Genomic DNA, 21,428 nt, shown 5'->3' on the forward strand with positions numbered 1-21,428 from the left:
TTTCATTTCTTTGGTGGTAAAATATGAAAAACAAATTATTCAGTAACAGGGCTGAGCCCACATTTCTGTGAGTTAAGATGTCTTAAACTCTCTAGACACTTGACGCTGCCAGTAGAGAGGTGGATGCGTGAATCTGTCCATTCCTGTCTTTTGGCCTATTTACAAGACGTTTGAATTGACGCAGCTGTGTCTTAAACATTAGGCCCCACACATTAGTTTGGACTGCAGAATCATCACATCCATATATCAAACCAGTGGAGAGCAGCAGGGAGGAGTGCATAAACAATCAGCTCAAACTGACAAACCACTCACAAGCAACAAAGTAAACAAAGTGAGAGCCAGCAGCCTGAAGGCATTGGCATGCTCAACAGAAACTCAAAACTCAAACTGAAATCAAATGCTGTGTTATTCCGACAGCGTAAAGTGGACATTGACTAACAAAACCTTTGCATGTAAATTAGCTTGCAACTAAAGAGCAAATTCTAATTCACATACATTTTAGTTGTCAGTCGGTACAATCAGTACTTGAAGGTTGGATCAGCTGCACTACAGCAGCAACGATCAGAAGAGGAACATGGGAACAGATCACATTATGAAGACAGTGATTGATTTCTTCTACTCCATATGCTCCAGGGGTCTGGACACACTAAGGGAAAAGGGAAAGAGTTCCACTCTAGATCTGCCAATCGATTCGGTCAGTCTGAGTCTGCAGGATCTGATTGGCTACTTTCAACCACCCGGCGATCACCTGGAGCATGAAGACAAGCAGAACCGACTGAGAGCTCTGAAGAACCGGCAGAACCTCTTTCAGGAAGAGGTTGGAAACGTCTGCCTGTGACTGTGTGTGTGTGTGTGTGTGTGTGTATGTGTGCGCATACGCATTTGGCTCATGCTATCTAAATACCCATGAGTATGACGTTGGATTTCACTTTCAGAATCTGATTTATAATGTAACAAATAAATAAATAACTAAATGTTACTCATTTGTCATTCACTAAGTTTTATGCCAACATATTCAGTCCCTCATGGACATTCAAGAGAAAGTCATGTAATGACACACATCTGTGATTAAGTGTTATCTGTGTGTTTTTAACGTTCCATTTTACTGTGATAATGCATACACGGATGCTGTTTGCAGTTTACATAAACATGTAGAGTAGGTGTGGCCTTTACAGAGTTAGAATTAAGCCTTTCTCTCTGAGGTTTGTTCCTGCAGAGTCACAATTCTGAACCTTCTTTATCTGCTTTATCAGCAGGGCAGTGTTAACATATTGAACCGCTATCTCTCTCTTGTCCACTTCATTTGTGTTGTGAAAATCAACATTCAAGACTCCAAGAAAAAAATATCTGCTAGCCTTGAGCCTGAACTACACTGCCCCCCTGTCATCACCCTGGAGGGAGAGAGACAGAGAGGCAAAGAGCTATGTCTAAGAGCGTGACCTGTGTATGACCCATACCTCACCTGTTACCCGAATTAAGCCAACTAACAAAATGTGGTTATTATTATCTGAATCCAGCTGAATAAAGCATTAAAAACCAACAACCTCTGTGTCTGTAGGGGATGATCAGCCTGGTGCTGGAGTGTATCGATCGTCTTCACGTCTACAGCAGTGCAGCTCATTTTGCTGAGGCAATAGGAAGGGAGGCAGGAGAGGCCTGGAGCTCCATACTCAACTCCCTCTACCAACTACTAGGTATACACACGGAAACGCACACAGAAATGATATGATTACAACAAACTGTATTATCTTAAAACTGATTTTACAAAGGGAGTAACAGAAATACCAAGTGATGAAAATATAGGTTAAAAGACTAAGTGCAGCAGTCTGAGACTCTTCAAGATCAACACAGATGTGGAAATAGTGAAAAAAGCTGTTGCTAGAGTTTTGTGGGTTGCCATCATAACCTCTTACGTCATGTCTCACCCCTCCTTCCCTGTCCACTGTCCTGCCCTGTCTCCTCCCAGCTGCCCTGATCAGAGGAAACAGAAAGAACTGTGCTCAGTTTTCCGGGTCGTTAGACTGGCTCATTAGCAGACTGGAGCGACTGGAGGCCTCCTCTGGTAGGTCAGCTTGTCTTTAACAAGATGTCCACAATATGCAAATGATCACTGATTACCACTGGATCATCAGAAAGTGATAATGTTGAAATCAGAGGCTTTTCATTTTATCATCTCTGTTGGCACAGCAGCAGGTGAAAGAAAGCTGGGCATTTGATGGTAATTATTTGACAATTTAAAAACTGCAGAAACAAATGAACTAATCATAAACTATCCTTCTTAATGAATTAATTAGTTTTGCTTGTAAGTAAACTTGCTGACCCAAACTAAAATTTGACATTTACCAGTGTGGGGGAAGCTACTTTGAAACTGTAGTGAAGCTACAACCTACAACAGTTCCACATCTAGACTGGCATCTACTGTTAATAATATAACATGGTTTAATAAATTACTCCACAAAACAAATAAATGTGGTTTTCTGACTCCACACATTACTGTGTTACTGTGTTTATTTCTTTATATATGTATTGTGTTGGAAATATTTCACAAAGAAAAAGTCAACGTTTAACATTATATGTACAGTATGTGTGTACATAATATCCTTGGCATTTTAATAACATGTTTCTGGGCTGACATTGTTGTCCACGTGGTCATATTACCACTAGGAATCCTCCTGAAAGGCACTAAAGTTCCCAGATAAAAGTTTCACCTTAGAAGCAAAGCTGCCGAGATCAACTTTCACAAAAGAATTTCAATTCAGTTCAATTCAATTTTATTTATATAGCGCCAAATCACAACAACAGTTATCTCACAGCGCTTTTCATAAAAGAGCAGGTCTAGACCGTACTCTGTGATGTTATTTACAGAAGCCCAACAGTTCCCGCCAAGAGCAGCACTAGGAGACAGAGGCAAGGAAAAACTTCCTTTAAGAGGCAGAAACCTCGAGCAGAACCATGGCTCAGGGTGGGCGGCCATCTGCCTCGACCGGTTGGGGTGAAGGGGAGAGAGGGAGAGAGAGAGAGAGAGAAAGAGAGAGAGCAGGAGAGGAACAGAGAGAAAAAGAGAGGGATGTAAGGAGAGAGAGAGGGGAGGAAGGCAGCCTACACAATATACACACAGAGGTACAGACAGTAAAGGTGGTGTAGAAGAAGAGAATGCTTAAGTTGACCCTGTTGTTATGGTTGACATCGTGAGTGAACATGTCCACAGCGCTTGGAGTTGACCGGTTGGCAGGTGACTGGTCTGTGTCAGTGAATATGAAATAAAACAGGAGGTGGGGTAGGATGATCACAGTTTTATTTTAATGCATAATTCTGACAGCATATTCCAAGTTCCTCAGTGCTGCAAACTGTAATTTTCCAGAGTCACAGTGGTGCGGAGTTGGTAGACCTTGCTGCTGCTGTCATGTTTCGATCAACTCTCTTGCCTCTAAATGCTTTCTTTTAAAAGTCTATTATAATTGAATTTTAATTTTGATTGATTGTGGCCAGGTCTCAGGGACTCAGGAGTCCTCTGGACGTCCTCTAACATCTCTCATACTGAAGAGCTATACTTTTAGCACTGAAATGCTTTGTGAATTACTCTTTCCTAACTCCACGAGTTAGCTACTTTAAGCCTTAGGATGATTTGTGAATACGGCCTCTGGTTTTGAATGACTGTACATATGTAATCATTCTTACTATACATATTTTGTATTTGTAGGTATACTAGAGGTGCTTCACTGTGTGCTGGTGGAGAGTCCTGAGGCACTGAATATAATCAAAGAGGGACACATCAAATCCATTATATCTCTGCTGGACAAGCATGGACGCAACCACAAGGTACAGGCACTTATTTTATTCTTATAGACATACATAGACAGATGTACAGTATATCTTTCACACACATGTACAAGCTTCCATTATACAATTTAAATAGGCATCAAAGTTTTGTGTAAATAATGAATGAATGAATATTTGTGTGTGGGATGAAAAGGCATCTTGGAATCTGTGGGCAGAACCTGACATTTGAGGACAGCTGAGGAAGAACAAGCAGAGGCACACTTCTCTTTGTTTTAAATTCCTTTGACATGGAATACATTGTCATAAATTCCTAGAGGGCACTCACTGAGCAAACAAAGTCTCCAAATCAATCATGAATCCTGCTGTTCAGCCTGCAGGCCAATAGGTGTTTATATGCAAGTCTTATACATTTACTCATTTAGCTGACGCTTTTTCCCAAAGCAACTTACAATTGCTATAAATGTCAGAGGTCGCACGCCTCTGGAGCAACTAGGGGTGAAGTGTCTTTCTCAGGGACACATTGGTGGATGTCTCACAGTGGGATTCACACCAGAGGCATGTGTCTTATCCACTGTCCCATTGCTCCCCCCATACTGTAACAATGATTTAACGCTGACGTATTTTCTGGTGTGTGTGTAACGTTCTAGGTTCTAGATGTGTTGTGTTCGCTGTGTGTGTGTCACGGCGTTGCAGTGCGCTCCAACCAGCACCTGATCTGTGACAACCTGCTGCCAGGAAGAGATCTGTTACTGCAGACCCGCCTGATCAACCACGTAAGCAGGTATACACACACACACACACACACACACACACACACACACACACACACACACACACACACACACACACACACACACACACACACACACACACACACACACATTTAATGTGATTCTGTGGTGTTCACAGCATGGAAAAATACTTTTGTATCTTCCAGAATGCACAGACGTTGTCATTTTAACCTACCAGAAGTTGATAACAGACTTTATTTCAGACTGAGCATTGACAGTCTCTCCCCCGCTTCGTCTTTCCAACAGCATGCGTCCCAACATCTTCCTAGGAGTCAGCGACGGCTCCGCTCAGTACAGGAAGTGGTACTATGAGCTGATTGTGGATCAGGCGCTGCCATTCGTCACAGCAGAGGCCACTCACCTCAGGGTGGGCTGGGCCAACACCAGTGGCTACGCGCCATACCCCAGCGGGGGAGAGGGGTGGGGAGGCAACGGGGTGGGTGATGACCTCTACTCATACGGCTTTGATGGCCTCCATCTCTGGTCAGGTAAAGTGTATGCATGTGTGTGTGTAGAGCAAGATAGTTTTGGTAGTAGAACTACTGTAGATACGGCTGGTAATCTATACAATAACCAGCTTTATAATATTTTAACATCTTTCTGCATAGTATTTGTATGTATTTTCAAATAACAAGACAATATACCGTGAAAACCATTCCCTGCATGTGCTTTGATGGTATTCATTTCTGATTATTAGAAAATCCACATGTTCACAAGTTCCAGACTAAAAGTTAAACTCAAAGCAAACTAAATCTCTGTCTACAGGCTGCATTGCCCGGACTGTCAGCTCACCCAATCAGCATCTTCTGAGAGCAGAGGACGTGGTGAGCTGCTGCCTGGACCTCAGTGTTCCCAGTATCTCCTTCAGGATCAATGGCCAACCGGTCCAGGGCATGTTTGAGAACTTCAACTCTGATGGCCTGTTCTTCCCCGTGGCCAGTTTCTCTGCCGGAGTCAAGTCAGTGCTTCACTGAAAACAGCAGACGCAGTTATTGTCTTTTCCCCTTATGTCAGAGGACTATTGAGTATATATTGTCTGACCATCAAATACATAGCCATAACCGTGTCTGTAAGTGACCGTCAGATTTTTCTGCAGAACAACACTGTCAGCTTTTACACTGTGAGAGCCAAGACCTCACAAAGGCATTTTGTATTACAAGTTACACTATGCATAATAATCAGGACCTGCTTGTACGGCCTTCTTCCTTTGACATTTGGTGAAGTAAATAAACACATGTTCCATGTTGAAAGCATACCCTGTTAACTCCTCCTTGATTTCTTCTCATGTCCTCTGTCATACTGCAGGGTTCGTTTCCTCCTGGGGGGTCGTCATGGGGAGTTTAAGTTCCTCCCTCCTCCGGGTTACGCTCCTTGCTATGAGGCGGTGTTGCCCAGGGAGAAGCTGAAACTGGAGCACAGTCAGGACCAGACAGCAGCCAAAGACCTACTGGGACCCACCGTCACCATGAGCCAGGCAGCGTTCACCCCTACACCTGTGGACACCAGCCAGGTACAGACCACTGTCAGGGAGACCCAGAGTGTTCTATATTAAAACATTATGAGCTAAATTATAGAAATAAATATAGACACAATATACAACCATTAGGCTGTGAAATAAACCAATACATGTTTAATTATTTCATTACTTTATTATAATTGCTACAACAACAGAACTACAACAGTAGTTTAATTTTCAGTGTCACGATGTCCTTTCTGTTTTAATGATACTTTTCCCAGTGAATGTTTTATTTCTTGCTAATGTTCATTGTCTTTTTCTGTCGATCAAAACAGGTAGAGGCAGACTGTAGGCAACAGAAGAGTTATGTCCTATGTGATTTAAATAAATTGCTTGTGTGTGTTTGTGTGTGTGTGTGTGTGTAGATTGTGCTGCCACCTCACTTGGAGAGGATCAGGGAGAAGCTTGCAGAAAACATCCATGAACTGTGGGTGATGAACAAGATAGAACTGGGCTGGACCTACGGTGCAGTGAGTATCAGACAGCTCAATACTAAACATGAAACACTGATTATAAGCCCCACACGTGCTCTTCTTTACATACATCTAATGGCAATTTAACAGGCGAGTCTCATTTTTGAATAAGCACCTGAGTCATTTTTATATGGAAGGCATGACAACAATCACAAGTCTGAACTGAATGCCTACAGATCATTTTTAAAGGATGCAGCAAAGATATTAAATGGCGGTCCGGTTCTAATGATTAAGAGCCGTTTTACATAGAGCCCGATCGATATGGGATTTTTATGTGTGATACCATTTTCGATATTTGAGATTTTTAAAATCCGATAGCAGTTATATCGATATATTTTAGGGATATATCGATTATCCCTAAAATTTTGTTATGTTGAGACCTTACCAAGATACCATGACATAATGCAGTATAAAAAGAAACTTTTTATTTTTATAAATAGTACTTTGAACAAAAGTACAACAAAATATGAAGGTTTTGATGAATAAGAGTATTAATAAAACTACAGAATAAAAAAAGAAAATGTGATTTGTTATATTATGGAGTACTACTACTAATGAACATTAAAGTAAATAGTGTGTTGTGGGGGCCAGGAAAACAGAAACTATAAAAAATACCCATATAGTACTACAGCCATTACTACTACAAGTAATACCATATATCATATCATGTCATTGCTATAATAATAATGATAAACAGGGCTCTCCTACATAGGCAAATAATTATAAATATATATGTATTTTGTCATGCAATAGTTATTGCTTTACATATAATCTGCCACAATGACAACTTTCTAGAGGAAACGCTGCTGTTTAATTAATCTAACACTATATGACTGTCTACATGGAAGAGCTGCAACTTTAAGATTTAGCACTAACGTTTCACATTCAAAAGAAGAGGTAACGTTAGAGAACTTCGTTAGGCAGGAAGCCGTATATTCATGAGGGTTAAATTTGAGTATAAAACCGCAATTGTCCCCCCTTTTACGTCATATTTAACAACATTTTTTTTTTTTATGACATACTGAACACCAAACCAAAATGTCCCCGGTTTTCGTTTTCAGATATCTGGTCAACTTATGTTAGATTCTTGTAACGTTACAGATCACGTTTATTCACAAGTCCGCACTGGTTTAATCATTTCTGACACGCCAACTGTAACTAAAGACAGGCAGCTCGCAGATATATTTAGAATACATCAAACAATATAGTTTAATCGCTCATTAACGTTAGCGCTCCTCCACTGATAAGCAGGGCATTGGCTTTTTGGTTTATTTAGCAACGGGCAGCGTTAGCTGCTGTAAGTTATGTTAAATAATATTTAGAAATAATGAACTACGGAGAAATGAGAGGACCGTTCACTTGAAGTGCCGCACTGTTTCAGAATAAATCACATCTGTCAGCGTAACGTTAGCCTCCAGCACCCTCCTACTGTAACATGAAAAATGCTGTGGCCGGGACAGTGCAGTGAACAGGAGGGTTAGCAAGTCTGGCATGAATGTTTTCAGGAGAGGGGAAGTGATAAGGGCTGTGTTTGTTGTTATTTAATTGTAATTGACCTCACCGTGAACAGTGAGTGTGAGCGATATAAGGAACTAGGGAGCTCCGGAAGACTGCGGTCAACTGATGTTTTGATCTGTAGTGCTGCAGTGTTGTTAACAGAGGAGCTGCAGCGCACGTGTTAAATATCGGCTGTTATAAACGCCGATGCAGTGATATCTGCAGGTCGTTTAAATCGGCTGATAATATTTGCAAAACGATAAATTGGTCGGGCTCTAGTTTTACACTTGTTCTGTTAGTATCTCCTATGCTATAAAAAAGAAAATAACTTCAATAATGAAACACTGATTGATTTTGTGTTATTAGTGAGATTCTTCTCATGTGTGCAAGCGAGAGAAGTAAAAACTTTACACACCCACAGTAATATCAAAGCAGCTGCGTCCCTCCTGATATTAAAACTATTCTAAATGAATATTGAGCAAAACACTTTACATTCAGCATGATCTCACTGGAGTCATGCCATGTGCCAGCCTGCTTCAAAGCCTCCACCATCATCCCTGTCCCCAAAAAAACAAGGAGCACAGGACTAAATGACTACAGACTCGTCTTTTGTTGTCCTACCTTAAATCCATCACTGACCCACTCCTGGACCCCCTGCAGTTTGCCTACAGAGCCAACAGGTCTGTAGATGATGCAGTACATCCTCCAGCACCTGGACTCCCCAGGAACCTATGCCAGGATCCTGTTTGTGGACTTCAGATCTGCTTTTAACACCATCATCCCGGCCCTGCTGCAGGAAAAGCTCTCTCAGCTGAACGTGCCTGACTCCACCTGCAGGTGGATCACTGACTTCCTGACAGACAGGAAGCAGCACGTGAAGCTGGGAAAACATGTCTCTGATTCCAGGACCATCAGCACCGGTTCCCCTCAAGGCTGCGTTCTTTCCCCTCTGCTCTTCTCCCTGTACACCAACAGCTGCATCTCCAGTCACCAGTCTGTCAAGCTCCTGAAGTTTGCGGATGACACCACCCTCATTGGCTCATCTCAGGTGGGGATGAATCCGCCTACAGGTGGGAGATGGACCATCTGGTGACCTGGTGCAGCCAGAACAGTCTGGAGCTCAACGCTCTGAAGACCGTGGAGATGGTCGTGGACTTCAGGAAAAGCCCAGCCCCACCCTCCTCCATCATCCTGTGTGTGGGAGCTGAATATCACCTCCATCACCAGAAAGGCCCAGCAGAGGATGTACTTCCTGCGGCAGCTGTCCATCCTCACCTCCTCCATCACCATCTGGTACGCTGCTGCCACTGCCAGGGACAAGGGCAGGCTGCAGTATGTTCGCTCTGCAGAGAAGCTGATTGGCTGTAATCTTCCTTCTCTTCTGGACCTGTACTCCTCAAGGACTCTGAGGCGAGCAGGAAAGATTGCAGCTGACCCCTCCCACCCCGGACACAAACTGTTTCAGACTCTCCCCTCTGGCAGGAGGCTGCGGTCCAACAGGACCAAAACCTCTCACCACAGCACAACAGCTTCTTCCTGTCTGCAGCCTCATTAACAAGGCCCGGGTCCCCCACTGACACTCCCCCCTTTCAAAAACGCAAATGTCTCTGCACATTTAAATTTTTCTTCATTTGAATTCATTCACAAACCTGGCATATTGCACACAGTTGTTGTTAATTGTTAATTGTTGTTGTTCTATGCACATGTAACATTGTTCCTTCTCTGCAAATAGTTTTATTATTTTTCTCTATTCTTTTATTATTCTTATATAACTTGTATATTTCTACATTTATTCATGTCAACTGTATGTTTGTCTACGTGTATCACCTTATCACCAAAGCAAATTCCTCATATGTGTTAAACACTACTTGGCATAAAGCTCCTTCTGATTCTGATTCTTCTTCTGATGTGAGCAAATAGGGCAGACACTGGGATATACAGCACATTTCTAACACAGGCAATTGAAATTCAATTCAATGTTATTTATATAGCGCCAAATCACAACAACAGTCATCTCAGAGCGCTTTTCGTAAAAGAGCAGGTCTAGACCGTACTCTGTGAAATTATTTACAGTTCCCGCCAAGAGCAGCACTAGCCGACACAGGCAAGGAAAAACTTCCTTTTAAGAGGCAGAAACCTCGAGCAGAACCATGGCTCAGGGTGGGCGGGCATCTGCCTCGACCGGTGAGGCAGATGAGAGTGAGGGGTGAGAGAGAGAGAGAAAGGGCAAGAGAGAGAGAGAGAGATAGCCATAAAGAGGGAGAGAGGGATGGAGGGGTGGGGCGGAGCAGCCTGCACAATATACACAGAGAAGTGCAGACAGTAGCATTAGGATGACATTTAAAAACACAATCATAACCCTAACCATAGATTAAAAAATAGATGAAATTAGATAAAATACATAAAATAAAATTAAAATAGAATAGACCAGAAATACAGTTACAGTGCAGTAATAAGTTGCAAGTTGCCCTAAATGCAACAAAGGAAATGAAAGTGCAGTAGAGAGACCCGTCAATCAAAGTATAATTGCATTTAGATGTGAAAGTGGCTAGGGTTTGGCCAAATTTGAGATCATTAGGAAGTTGCTTCTATAGCACAGTAGCTAAAAGCAGCTTCACCCTGTATGGTTCTGGCTCGAAATTCTACCAGTTGACTGCTGAGTTTGTATTCTTCAAGAAGATCAAGGAAGTATTTTGGCCCGAGATAATTGAGGGATTAATAAACAAGCATCAGCACTTTAAAATCTATTCTATAAGTAACAGGAAGCCCGTGTAAAGTATTAAGAACAGGAGTAATTTGCTCAGTTCTCAGGAATGAAGCTGAGAAAATTACTCCTGTTCTTAAGTCTTTTAGTCTGTCTTGCTTGTTTCCAGATTCGATGATTTCTGTCTTAACTGAAGGAAATTCCATCAAGCTATTTACCTGCTTTTTCTAAGTATTGATAGTAGTGAGTCTAAGGGACCACTGTCACATTGTTAAAGTCGTCTGTGTGGCTGTGATAAGCTATGTCATTTTCATGTATGATTTGACCTAGAGGCAGCATGTATGTGTTGAATAATAGCGTCCCAAGAATCGAACCCTGAAGGACTCCACATGTCATGGGGATCTGCTCAGATTTATGGTTCCCAGTGGCAACAACAGCATCTGCCTTTGCGATATAATGTGAACAACTGAAGACTGTGCCAGATAATCCCACCCGCTCTGTTAAGAAGTATTTTATGGTCAACAGTATCAAAGGCTTCATCAAGCAGCACCAAAACTAATGTTTTACCTGTATCAGGTGTCATTTAGCACATCTGTCAGTGCAGTGCTATAATGTCTGAGAATATTGCTAGGAACAATTTAGTACTCACTGGATGTTGGTGGTCTCTTCCCTACTCCCTCCCTTGGTTCTCTGTATACTGAGATCAAAGCTTGCCCAGCATCAGGCCTCCCTACTGTCCTGACCTTTGCTTTTTTATGTGTGTTTCAGGTGCGAGATGATAACAAGCGGCAGCACCCCTGTCTGGTGGAGTTCTCCAAGCTTCCTGAACAAGAGCGAAGCTACAACTTGCAGATGTCTCTGGAGACTCTCAAGTAATGCATCAGTGTAGTGAGCAGCATGAGATATGACGTTTAGATCAAATATTTATCTTTGACCCCATTAAGCCTTGCTGACATATGATGAGTTGATATTGAACATTAGCAAACTCCAAGTTTCTTTCTATGGACTAGGCAGTTAACATTTACAGTAATGGTAAAATGTATGGATCAGTATAAAACACCTGAACACTAAATTAGGTGTTGGATCATGTGTGTTGCAGGACTCTCCTGGCCTTGGGTTGCCATGTTGGCCTAGCAGATGAACACGCAGTAGAGAAATTCAAGAGCATGAAACTGTCGTCAACGTAAGTCACCTTAACCGTCAGTATAATAAAATATGGCACTACTCAACAAGGACTTGTACAGGATGATACGTACATGATGCAATGATGCTGTGATGGAGACAGTGGAACATTTAGATCACTACGGGGTCTTAGACCAGAACATGGTTGTTGAACAGCTGGATAGCTAATAATTCAGTGATTCAACCTTGTCTGTGCAGCTATGAGTTGTCCAGTGGTTATAAACCTGCTCCTCTGGACCTGAGTCACATCAAACTGACCTCCACCCAGGAAGCCATGGTGGACAAACTGGCTGAGAATGCACACAACGTCTGGGCAAGAGACCGCATCCGCCAGGGCTGGACCTATGGCATCCAACAGGTAGAAGACTCTGACACACATTGTTAAATACTGGGCAGCGTGAGTGTGTGTGTTTGTTGATGTGGTGATTTAGTGTTTCCTTCAGTATACGTATCTTTGAATGTCACTTGTTGAGGGGTAGTGTGATGGTTGGATGACCTGTGTGTTGGACTGGGGACTGGTGAAGTGTACACAGCAGGATGAAAGCTGTGGTTTGCTTTGGTGCTGTCCTTCAATCCCTAGCTGTCTTAAGTATGTTTGTGTCTGTTAATTCATAATGTACGTGAAAGAGTTCAATGTCATTATAAAAGAGCATTAATCATGTAAAAATACTTGCAGTGGTGGAAAGATACCAAAGAAAATGGTACTTGTAAATTACTTGATTGCTTCCATGTTATGCTGCTTACTGTTATACATGTACTCCACTTTAATTCAGAGGGAAATGTACTTTTTACAGCTGTAGTCCCTAGTGTTATAATCCTGTGTGGGTCATGGGATGGCAGGACACTCACCTCAACCTGAAAAAAAAAAAAAAACACAACATGCTAATACATCATGTCAGGGACCAAGCAGATACCAGGTGTAAAAAACCCCGAACGAACTGTAGTTGAGGTCAACTAAACAAAAAGCAACTGAGGACTGAACTTCACATAAATAATCTAACAAATGTACAAAAGAGAGGGTTTATATAGACAGAGCCAGCCTACGGGAAGGAATAAACAATCAACTCTAAACTGCAAATTAACCAAACACAAACCCCATTTTCAGAAAAGTTAGGATATTTTCCAAAATGCAATAAAAATCAAAATCTAGGATTTGTTCATTTACACGAACCTTTACTTTTGTAAAGGCTACATATTGTCTACCTGTTTTCAACAGCTGTCGTATCTACGACAACCACAGACGCAATAGACTGACGGTCGCCAGTTTACATGGACACTTGTTAAACCGAAACACTGGCTGTTCATTGCAGCGTTTTTATGAAACATTTAGAATTTTATTTGAGTGTATTTTACTTCTGATTGAAAACTTCTAGTTTCTCTGACCAGCGAAATTGTATTTTGTAAATATAAACAGTGTTAGAATGTCATGCGTTGCAACACACTGTACAAAAGTTGGCACAGAGTCATGTTTATCATTGTGTTACATCAGCTTTATCTTGAATAACACTTTCTAATAATTTGGTCAGTTTTGCAGTTGGTATTTTTGTCCATTCTTTCTTGATACAAAATGTTAGCTGATCAGCAGTCTGTGGTGTGATTCTTTTGTCATGATGCACCATACATTTTCAATAGGAGACAGATCTGGACTGGCAGCAGGCCAGCACAGCATTCTAGAGTGTTAGCCTAATTACCTTTTTCTTCTTCTGTCCCCTACCTCTTCTCAGGATGTGAAAAATCGTAGAAACCCTCGTCTGGTCCCCTACACTCTGCTGGATGAGAGAACCAAGAAGTCCAACAAAGACAGTTTGAGAGAGGCTGTCAGGACACTGCTGGGATATGGATACAACCTGGAAGCTTCTGACCAGGACCATGGTACAATACCTACCCTCCACTGTATCACTTCATTCAATGACTTATCATTTTAGGGGTGTTTTAATATTTTTTATAATAATTTTTTGGGGGAACAATTACTACCCTTTTTTTGAACAGTGCAACATGTAAGATGTTATTATTTCCATTATTATGTATCCATGAGATTCCTCATTAGATTGCTTACCCCCCCGCCTCCCTCTCATCCAGCAGCTCAATCTGACACCAGCAACATGTCAGCTGAGAGGTTCCGCATCTTCAGAGCAGAGAAAACCTACTGTGTTAATGCAGGGAAGTGGTACTTTGAGCTGGAGGTAAGATGCATGGTAACAGACGGTATCGCTCTGAAATACATCAGCTGTTGGTAGATACAAATTTAAAGCTTATTGTGATGCCTTTTCTATAGAAGAAAATTCTAAGAAGACTTTTACTAATGTTGTTGCTGTTCTGTATGTATTGTTTTATTCACTGTTATCTCTACCAAGCAAGCAGAATGTACTTATTTACATATATTGAACAGATTGCAGAGTGCCGCTGTTGCCACGTTATCACACTGGATTTCACTGCCAGTTCCTTAACTGGATATTAACCTGTTCTTGCTTCTCCTCCAGGTAATAACAGCAGGAGAGATGAGGGTAGGCTGGGCCAGGCCAGGATGCCTCCCAGACCAGGAGCTGGGATCTGACGACCAGGCCTTTGTCTTTGATGGCTTCAAGGTGGCTGGATTTGTCTTTGCTCTACACATCCCAGTTGTTCAGTTTCTTGGTACTGCAGTGGAACAATGCACTGTTATTAAAATGATGTCCAAATTAGTCATAAATGGGGCAAGTGTTTCTTTCCTAGGTCCAGCGTTGGCACCAGGGTAATGAGCACTTTGGGCGTGCCTGGCAGACGGGGGACGTGGTGGGCTGCATGGTGGATCTGAACGAACACACCATGATGTTCACACTTAATGGAGAAGTGCTTCTGGATGACTCTGGATCTGAGCTGGCCTTCAAGGACTTTGAAGTTGTTGAAGGTCAGTGCTGTGTTATTGAACTGGAGACCCAAGTCTTAACACTACACTACTTTTCAGCCTTGAATAATAACGAGGATTACAAAGTAAATCATCAAAGGATCCCTGGCATACTGAAGAACAGTTTAAATCTTCTGGGTTCTCTTGTAAACCCTTTGACACAAGAGTCGTAATTATAGAACAAGGAGCTCACTACCTGCTTGTTAGTAGTTATCTTCACAAAAGCTTACAAACCTCTCAACTTTGTCCCTGTAAGCCTGGCCTCCATGGGGAGATATGTCTGCACATTTTCAAACATGAAAGGACATTTGCCCTGCCTGCAATCAGCTGTGGTACATGTAATTATTTCTTAGTGCTTAATAACATTTTCAGAAGAGATCTCTTCAATTTCTTAATTCACTAGGTGAATATTGAGTTGCACAATTGGTTGATTAAATGGTTCCTCTAATAATAGTTAAGAGGTAAATTAAGTGGTAATACACATAAAGCTTCAACTTTTTTTCTTTTCTTCTCTCTGACTCCAGGTTTTATTCCAGTGTGCAGTCTGGGTGTGTGTCAGGTTGGAAGAATGAACTTTGGTAAAGACGTCAGCACTCTAAAGTACTTCACCATCTGCGGCCTGCAGGAAGGTTATGAACCGTTCGCTGTCAACATGAACCGGGATGTCACCATGTGGCTCAGCAAGAGGCTGCCTCAGTTTGTACCTGTACCCCCCAACCACCAACACATAGAGGTGAGGGGTGTCACCCGCAATACACTCAGGACCACAGGGGCAGATCTAGAGAAATATTCATGGCAGGACTATATATATATGATGATTCATTCGCTAATAATCACACACAGTAGGAGATATTAACATTTGTTTAGAAAAGCCCCTAAATGAAGATACTTAAAGTGAAAAACATTACATTACTGTAGCACGAGTAAAGCATTGAATAGAGGTATCTAAAGGTGCCACTAAAAACCTATAAGTTGTTTTACTAATTTACATTAGTTCATCACATCACATTTTACTACAAGAATCATCTGTTCATCATAAGAATTTCTACAGCTCATAGTTTGGTAAGTGCTGTGCAATTCAGGTGGAAAGTACCTTACAGTTCCATTGCTCACTGATTTGTTGTTTCAAAAAGGAAAACATTTTCAGTCTTCTCCCATGAGACCTGATAACAAGAGCGTGGCGGTCTCAGCTTATTTGACAGTACTCACCTCCACTAACTTGCCCCTCCGTCCTGCTACAAGGCGAAACCATATGTCACTCACACTATTGTGCAACTCTATTTGTGGAAATGTGTCAAGTTAATTACTGGATAAACCAACCCTGTGAGAAAAGCAACTACATCATCGTAGTAGTAAGTAGAATCCTTACCACTGTAATTTTTGGTAGAGCCTTCAAAGGCACTGGCCTGAGATTTGGAGTGAAATGAAATCCACATTTTTGGACACTTTTCAGAACATGTTTTATCTTTTATGTTTTTTTCCACAAACCTGTTCAATTAACTACTGAAAAAAGTGATCCAAGCTGATTGGAACACGCTAAACTGACAGTACAGACAGAACTAATGGTTTCTGCTTTTTTTTCCTTTTTCAGGTGACAAGGATAGATGGGACAGTGGAGTCATGTCCATGCCTAAGGGTCACCCAGAGGTCATTTGGCTCACAAAACAGTTACACTGACATCACCTTCTACAGACTGAGCATGCCCATAGAGTGTGCAGACTCCTTCTCCAGATCCTCACCTAGTGACAGCCTCTTCTCGCCTAAGAGGGTAACACTACCACAAACACACTGACATGCACTTAACACATATCCACATTGCACATTATCTTAAATTTCCTTACTCAGCTGCATACTTTACATCTCTGTACATGTATGTCATCTTATTTACATTGTTCATAAAACTATTAAAGGAAAGCTCACCATTTTACCATTTACTGCTTCACAATTACCTGCTAGTGTACAAAGTAGGGTTGGGTATATGACTGAGAAAGTGTGTGGTATGTTCACTGTGTGTTTATGCAGGAGCTGGAGGACTTTGAAACTGTGTCAGACTTTGAGGTCCTGATGAAGTCTTCTCATAGTCACAGTGGTCCCAATGGACCTGAGAGAGATGAATTCAACAACCACAAAGATTATAACCAGGAGAAGCCCTCCAAGCTCAAACAACGGTAGAACCTCCGTTTACTTTTATATCAACATTAAAGATTCAACAGTTTAAAATAGAATCTGTTATGTATATGCAATGCATGCTCTCTTGTACTAAACTAACCATATGATCTTCCAGGTTCATGTTGAAGAGAAACAAGCCGGACAACAGCTGTCCATCATCTGCCCGTCTGTCAGGGGAAGGGATGGCTGATGACAGAGATGAATATGAATTCCTTATGCAAGCCTCTACTGTAAGATTATACACATACAAACTAAAAATGACTAAACACTCACACGCAGTATATATGTTACTAATGAAGAGTAGCTCCAAGAGAGCAAGTAAGGCTAAAGATTCACAAAATTCTTCTTTTTCTGAAATGAATACGTTGAATATGACACAAACAGAATTATCACATGGTGCAGGTCTACAGGTCTGTGAAAAGTGGGACAGTTCAGTCATAAATTAGTCGAATATGAAATTTGATTTAAACTGTCATTTGCTCTGGTTTTTAGTAAATAATGTGTATCCCCTTCACCTGAAAGAAGTTCTTAATTCCACATATTTCAGGAGTTGTAAAGCCCTTTGAGAAAGTAACTGTATTCAAGGGCAATGCAATTAAACTTGACTGGATTGAACCTCTCGTTCTGTGCAGCACTACTACTCAGTGCGGATCTTCCCTGGTCAGGAGCCCAGCTGTGTTTGGGTGGGGTGGGTAACCTCTGACTTCCATCAGCACGACCCAGGCTTTGAGCTGCACAAGGTCCGAACTGTCACTGTTACCCTGGGAGATGAGAAGGGTAAAGTTCATGAGAGGTTAGTCAAGTTGCAGCCAACCCACATCTTAGTATCATTTTAGATTGGGGAGAGAGTAGTTACAGTACATTACATAGAGTGTAGTAACTGTTACATGGTGCATGTGTGTGTTCTGCAGTATCAAGCGTAGTAACTGTTACATGGTGTGGGCCGGAGAGAGCAGCAGTCCTGGTCAGGGGAGGACCAACAATGGCTTAGAGATCGGCTGTTTGGTTGACACAACAAACGGACTGCTGACCTTCACAGCCAACGGCAAAGAACTCAGCACATACTACCAGGCAAGTATTTGAAATATGGTGTAACATATTCTTTTAATGATCCTTTTCTCTTCCTTCTCCTGCATTCTAGCATTAGTCCCTCTCTCTGTAACATTCTGGGACCAGCTATATTAAAATCACAGTCTCCTATTCTCCAATATATTTTAAAGTTGGACTGAAACAGTTGTTGAGTGTTTTTTTCTGCTATAGCATAGATATCTGCTCTAAATTATATACAGTATCTAACAAAAGTCCACCGAGTCCACCCCTCACATTTTTGTAAATATTTGATTAAATCTTTTCATGTGACAATACTGAAGAAATTACACTTTGCCAAAATGTAAAGTAGTGAGTGCAGAGATTGTGTAACGCTGGCAACAAAAGTACTTAGGGGTGAGTACACCCCTAAGTGAAAATGTCTAAATTGGGCCCAAAGTGTTACGTTCTGCCTCTCGGGCTGAATGCTGGAAACAGGGATTAGGACCCAAATGCACTGAGGTGAAACTGGATAGTTGGTGAGGTTTATTCTCAAGTAGGTGAAACTTACAGGTGGTTAGTAATCAAAAGTCCAATGAAAATAACCAAAACCACAAGGGCACGAGAAACACCAGAGATACTGGAAACACTAGTAACAAACACCAAACTGGAAACATGGGAAACATCCACAGCAACATCCAAAATTAACTGGCACTGATTGAAAGAGACAACCACTTACAGTAAATGCACAGGTGAGTGAGAAACTAATTACACACAGGTGAAACCACTAAGACAATGAAGGACAGGCAGGAAGTAAAACAAGACAAGAGACACTAGGGCAGACTAACTACAAACTAAAACAATGAAACATAACACAGACATCAAAAGTAACTCGCCAACAAAAAACCTACAGAACATAGAGACAGTAAAACAAGACTGGAAAACACTAAATGAACTCATAAGTGACCCTGACTAATAAACAAATGACCAAAGTAACACATAGTACACAGAAGAACAAACACAAGGGCAGGGAATGAACACCGAAACAGACACAACCAACAAACCCAAACCCCTGACAGCATCCCTCCTCAAGGAACGACACCCAGCGTTCCAAAAACAACCCAATCCCAACACCAGAAAAAAAAACAAGTCAAACAAGTCATCAAAAACACAAGTCCAAAACAACACAAACCAGGGTGGGTGGAGGGATGACAGGAGGAGGGATCCAGGGAACTCAGAAAACCAAAAAACATCCAAAAACTAAAAATCATTGGAAACACAGTTCAAATCAAACTCTCTGGTGGACTGCCAGAGAAGCTCAAGGGCATCAGGGAACCTCAGGCTGACGGCCTGAAGGCAGGGCAACGGGGAACCCAGACAGTGCAGGGGACGACGCGGAGGTCGACCCAACAGGCCGAGCAGGTCAGGAGTTCACCAGAGCTTCACAGGTTGCCACTGGAGTCCTCTTCCACTCCTCCATGACGACATCATGGAGCTGGTGGGTGTTAGAGACCTTGCACTCCTCCACCTTCCGTTTGAGGATGCCCCACAGATGCTCAACAGGGTTTAGGTCTGGAGACAAACTTGGCCAGTCCATCACCTTTACCCTCAGCTTCTTTAGCAAGGCAGTGGTTGTCCTGGAGGTGTGTTTGGGGTCGTTATCATGTTGGAATACTGCCCTGCAGCCCAGTCTCAGACGGGAGGGGATCATGCTCTGCTTCAGTATGTCACAGTACATGTTGGCACTCATGGTTCCCTCAATGAACTGTAGCTCCCCAGTGCTGGCAGCACTCATGCAGCCCCAGACCATGATGCTCCCACCACCGTGCTTGAATGTAGGAAAGACACACTTGTCTTTGTACTCCTCACCCGGTTGCCGCCACACACGCTTGACACCATCTGAACCAAATAAGTTTATCTTGGTCTCATCAGACCACAGGACATGGTTCCAGTGATCCATGTCCTTAGTCTGCTTGTCTTCAGCAAACTGTTTGCGGGCTTTCTTGTGCATCATGTTTAGAAGAGGCTTCCTTCTGGGACGACAGGTCTGGCCACCCCTTCAACCTCTGCAGCAATGCTGGCAGCACTCATACATCTATTGCCCAAAGACAACATAGCATGGGCACTCAACTTTGGTCGACCATGGCGAGACCTGTTCTGAGTGGAACCTGTCCTGTTGAAACCCTTTATGGTCTTGGCCACCGTGCTGCAGCTCAGTTTCAGGGTCCTGGCAATCTTCCTATAGCCTAGGCCAGAGGTCACTAATAGGCGGACCGCGGTCCGGATCCGGACCCAGCCGCCGTCCTCTCCGGACCGCCGACCTACAGCCCATTTATTATTGAGACTTACTACCTCGTGACGGAGCGTTTCTATTTTAACCCGAGCAGCTTTTCTGTACTGGTTTAGAGGACCAGGAAACTCACAGACCAATCGCATGTGCTCCAATCGTCTCATGTGACGCTGCTCAGCCAATCAAATCTGTGCATACCGAGGCTTGCGAGTCGAGTCCGCGTGATTCACCAGAGACGTTTTGGAAACACACCCGAATTGAGGAGACGAAAGATAAAAGAGATTTCACATGACTTTTAATCAAGAATGTACAGATTTTTACATGTACATTCCTCCCACAGGCAGTTCAAAACCAGAATATCTCATAGATCTCCAATATGCTAGCTGTAGCTCACATTTCTCACTGAACAACAGAAAGTAGGAAAGTGGTAGCTCTGTAAGAGGAAATGAAGAAGGAGGCATTACAGCTGTTCATTTGTTATGATGTGTTGAGTGTTTATTATAAAATTGGTTAAGACTACACTTCATCACTTCAAGCTACACTTTTTATTACATTTTTTCTAAAAATTAGGCACTTTAGTTTACTTAAATTTAGAATTTATTATTTGAATAGTTATTATTTATTATCCCTCCAGTTTGATGTGAAAACTGACTGAAATATTATTTGATTTGACAGTCCGTTGTTGACTAAAAACATGTGTTGATACAACTATAGGTTATAGTACTGAATGATAACGCAAGTTCGTCGTTTTTGATGTTCCGGACCTTTCCTTCAGGAAATTTTCTCTAACTAGACCTCTTTGAAATCTAATTGAATACCCCTGCCATAAGCTTTCATTGTTATGCAGATGATACTCAGTTATATCTATCGATCAAGCCAGATGAAACTCATCAGTTAGCTAAACTTCAAATGTGCCTTCAGGATGTTAAAACCTGGATGACCTGTAATTTTCTAATGTTAAACTCAGATAAAACTGAAGTTATTGCTCTGGGGCCTAAGCACCTCCGTGACGCATTATCTAAAGATATAGTTTCCCTGGATGGCATCGCCCTGGCCTCCAGCACCACTGTGAGGAATCTTGGAGTTATCTTTGATCAGGACATGTCGTTTAAGTCT

General features: G+C 42.1%; 1 protein-coding gene and 1 long non-coding RNA gene across 2 annotated transcripts in view; one reads left to right on the forward strand and one right to left on the reverse strand.

Annotated features, from left to right (window-relative positions):
- Nucleotides 1-21,428, forward strand: part of ryr2a (ryanodine receptor 2a (cardiac)) — a 195,588-nt gene that overhangs the window by 69,546 nt on the left and 104,614 nt on the right. Inside the window, exons 13-34 of the mRNA XM_046068849.1 lie at nucleotides 634-817; nucleotides 1,559-1,694; nucleotides 1,967-2,062; nucleotides 3,701-3,819; nucleotides 4,428-4,561; nucleotides 4,818-5,059; nucleotides 5,337-5,529; nucleotides 5,877-6,081; nucleotides 6,453-6,557; nucleotides 11,530-11,633; nucleotides 11,861-11,944; nucleotides 12,142-12,301; nucleotides 13,668-13,815; nucleotides 14,026-14,126; nucleotides 14,424-14,528; nucleotides 14,656-14,830; nucleotides 15,352-15,560; nucleotides 16,419-16,595; nucleotides 16,850-16,995; nucleotides 17,112-17,226; nucleotides 17,629-17,789; nucleotides 17,908-18,067. Of these exons, the coding sequence (XP_045924805.1) occupies nucleotides 634-817; nucleotides 1,559-1,694; nucleotides 1,967-2,062; nucleotides 3,701-3,819; nucleotides 4,428-4,561; nucleotides 4,818-5,059; nucleotides 5,337-5,529; nucleotides 5,877-6,081; nucleotides 6,453-6,557; nucleotides 11,530-11,633; nucleotides 11,861-11,944; nucleotides 12,142-12,301; nucleotides 13,668-13,815; nucleotides 14,026-14,126; nucleotides 14,424-14,528; nucleotides 14,656-14,830; nucleotides 15,352-15,560; nucleotides 16,419-16,595; nucleotides 16,850-16,995; nucleotides 17,112-17,226; nucleotides 17,629-17,789; nucleotides 17,908-18,067 (3,259 nt within the window). The remainder of the gene's footprint in view (nucleotides 1-633; nucleotides 818-1,558; nucleotides 1,695-1,966; nucleotides 2,063-3,700; nucleotides 3,820-4,427; nucleotides 4,562-4,817; nucleotides 5,060-5,336; nucleotides 5,530-5,876; nucleotides 6,082-6,452; nucleotides 6,558-11,529; nucleotides 11,634-11,860; nucleotides 11,945-12,141; nucleotides 12,302-13,667; nucleotides 13,816-14,025; nucleotides 14,127-14,423; nucleotides 14,529-14,655; nucleotides 14,831-15,351; nucleotides 15,561-16,418; nucleotides 16,596-16,849; nucleotides 16,996-17,111; nucleotides 17,227-17,628; nucleotides 17,790-17,907; nucleotides 18,068-21,428) is intronic.
- Nucleotides 15,722-19,614, reverse strand: LOC123982897. Its single transcript, XR_006828081.1, has 4 exons — nucleotides 18,594-19,614; nucleotides 17,512-17,757; nucleotides 17,097-17,182; nucleotides 15,722-16,928 (listed from the first exon to the last, which is right to left on the reverse strand). It is a non-coding gene; the product is annotated as an uncharacterized LOC123982897 (long non-coding RNA).

This window comes from Micropterus dolomieu, linkage group LG14 (genome assembly GCF_021292245.1).
Source record: "Micropterus dolomieu isolate WLL.071019.BEF.003 ecotype Adirondacks linkage group LG14, ASM2129224v1, whole genome shotgun sequence".
Lineage (NCBI taxonomy): Eukaryota > Metazoa > Chordata > Actinopteri > Centrarchiformes > Centrarchidae > Micropterus > Micropterus dolomieu.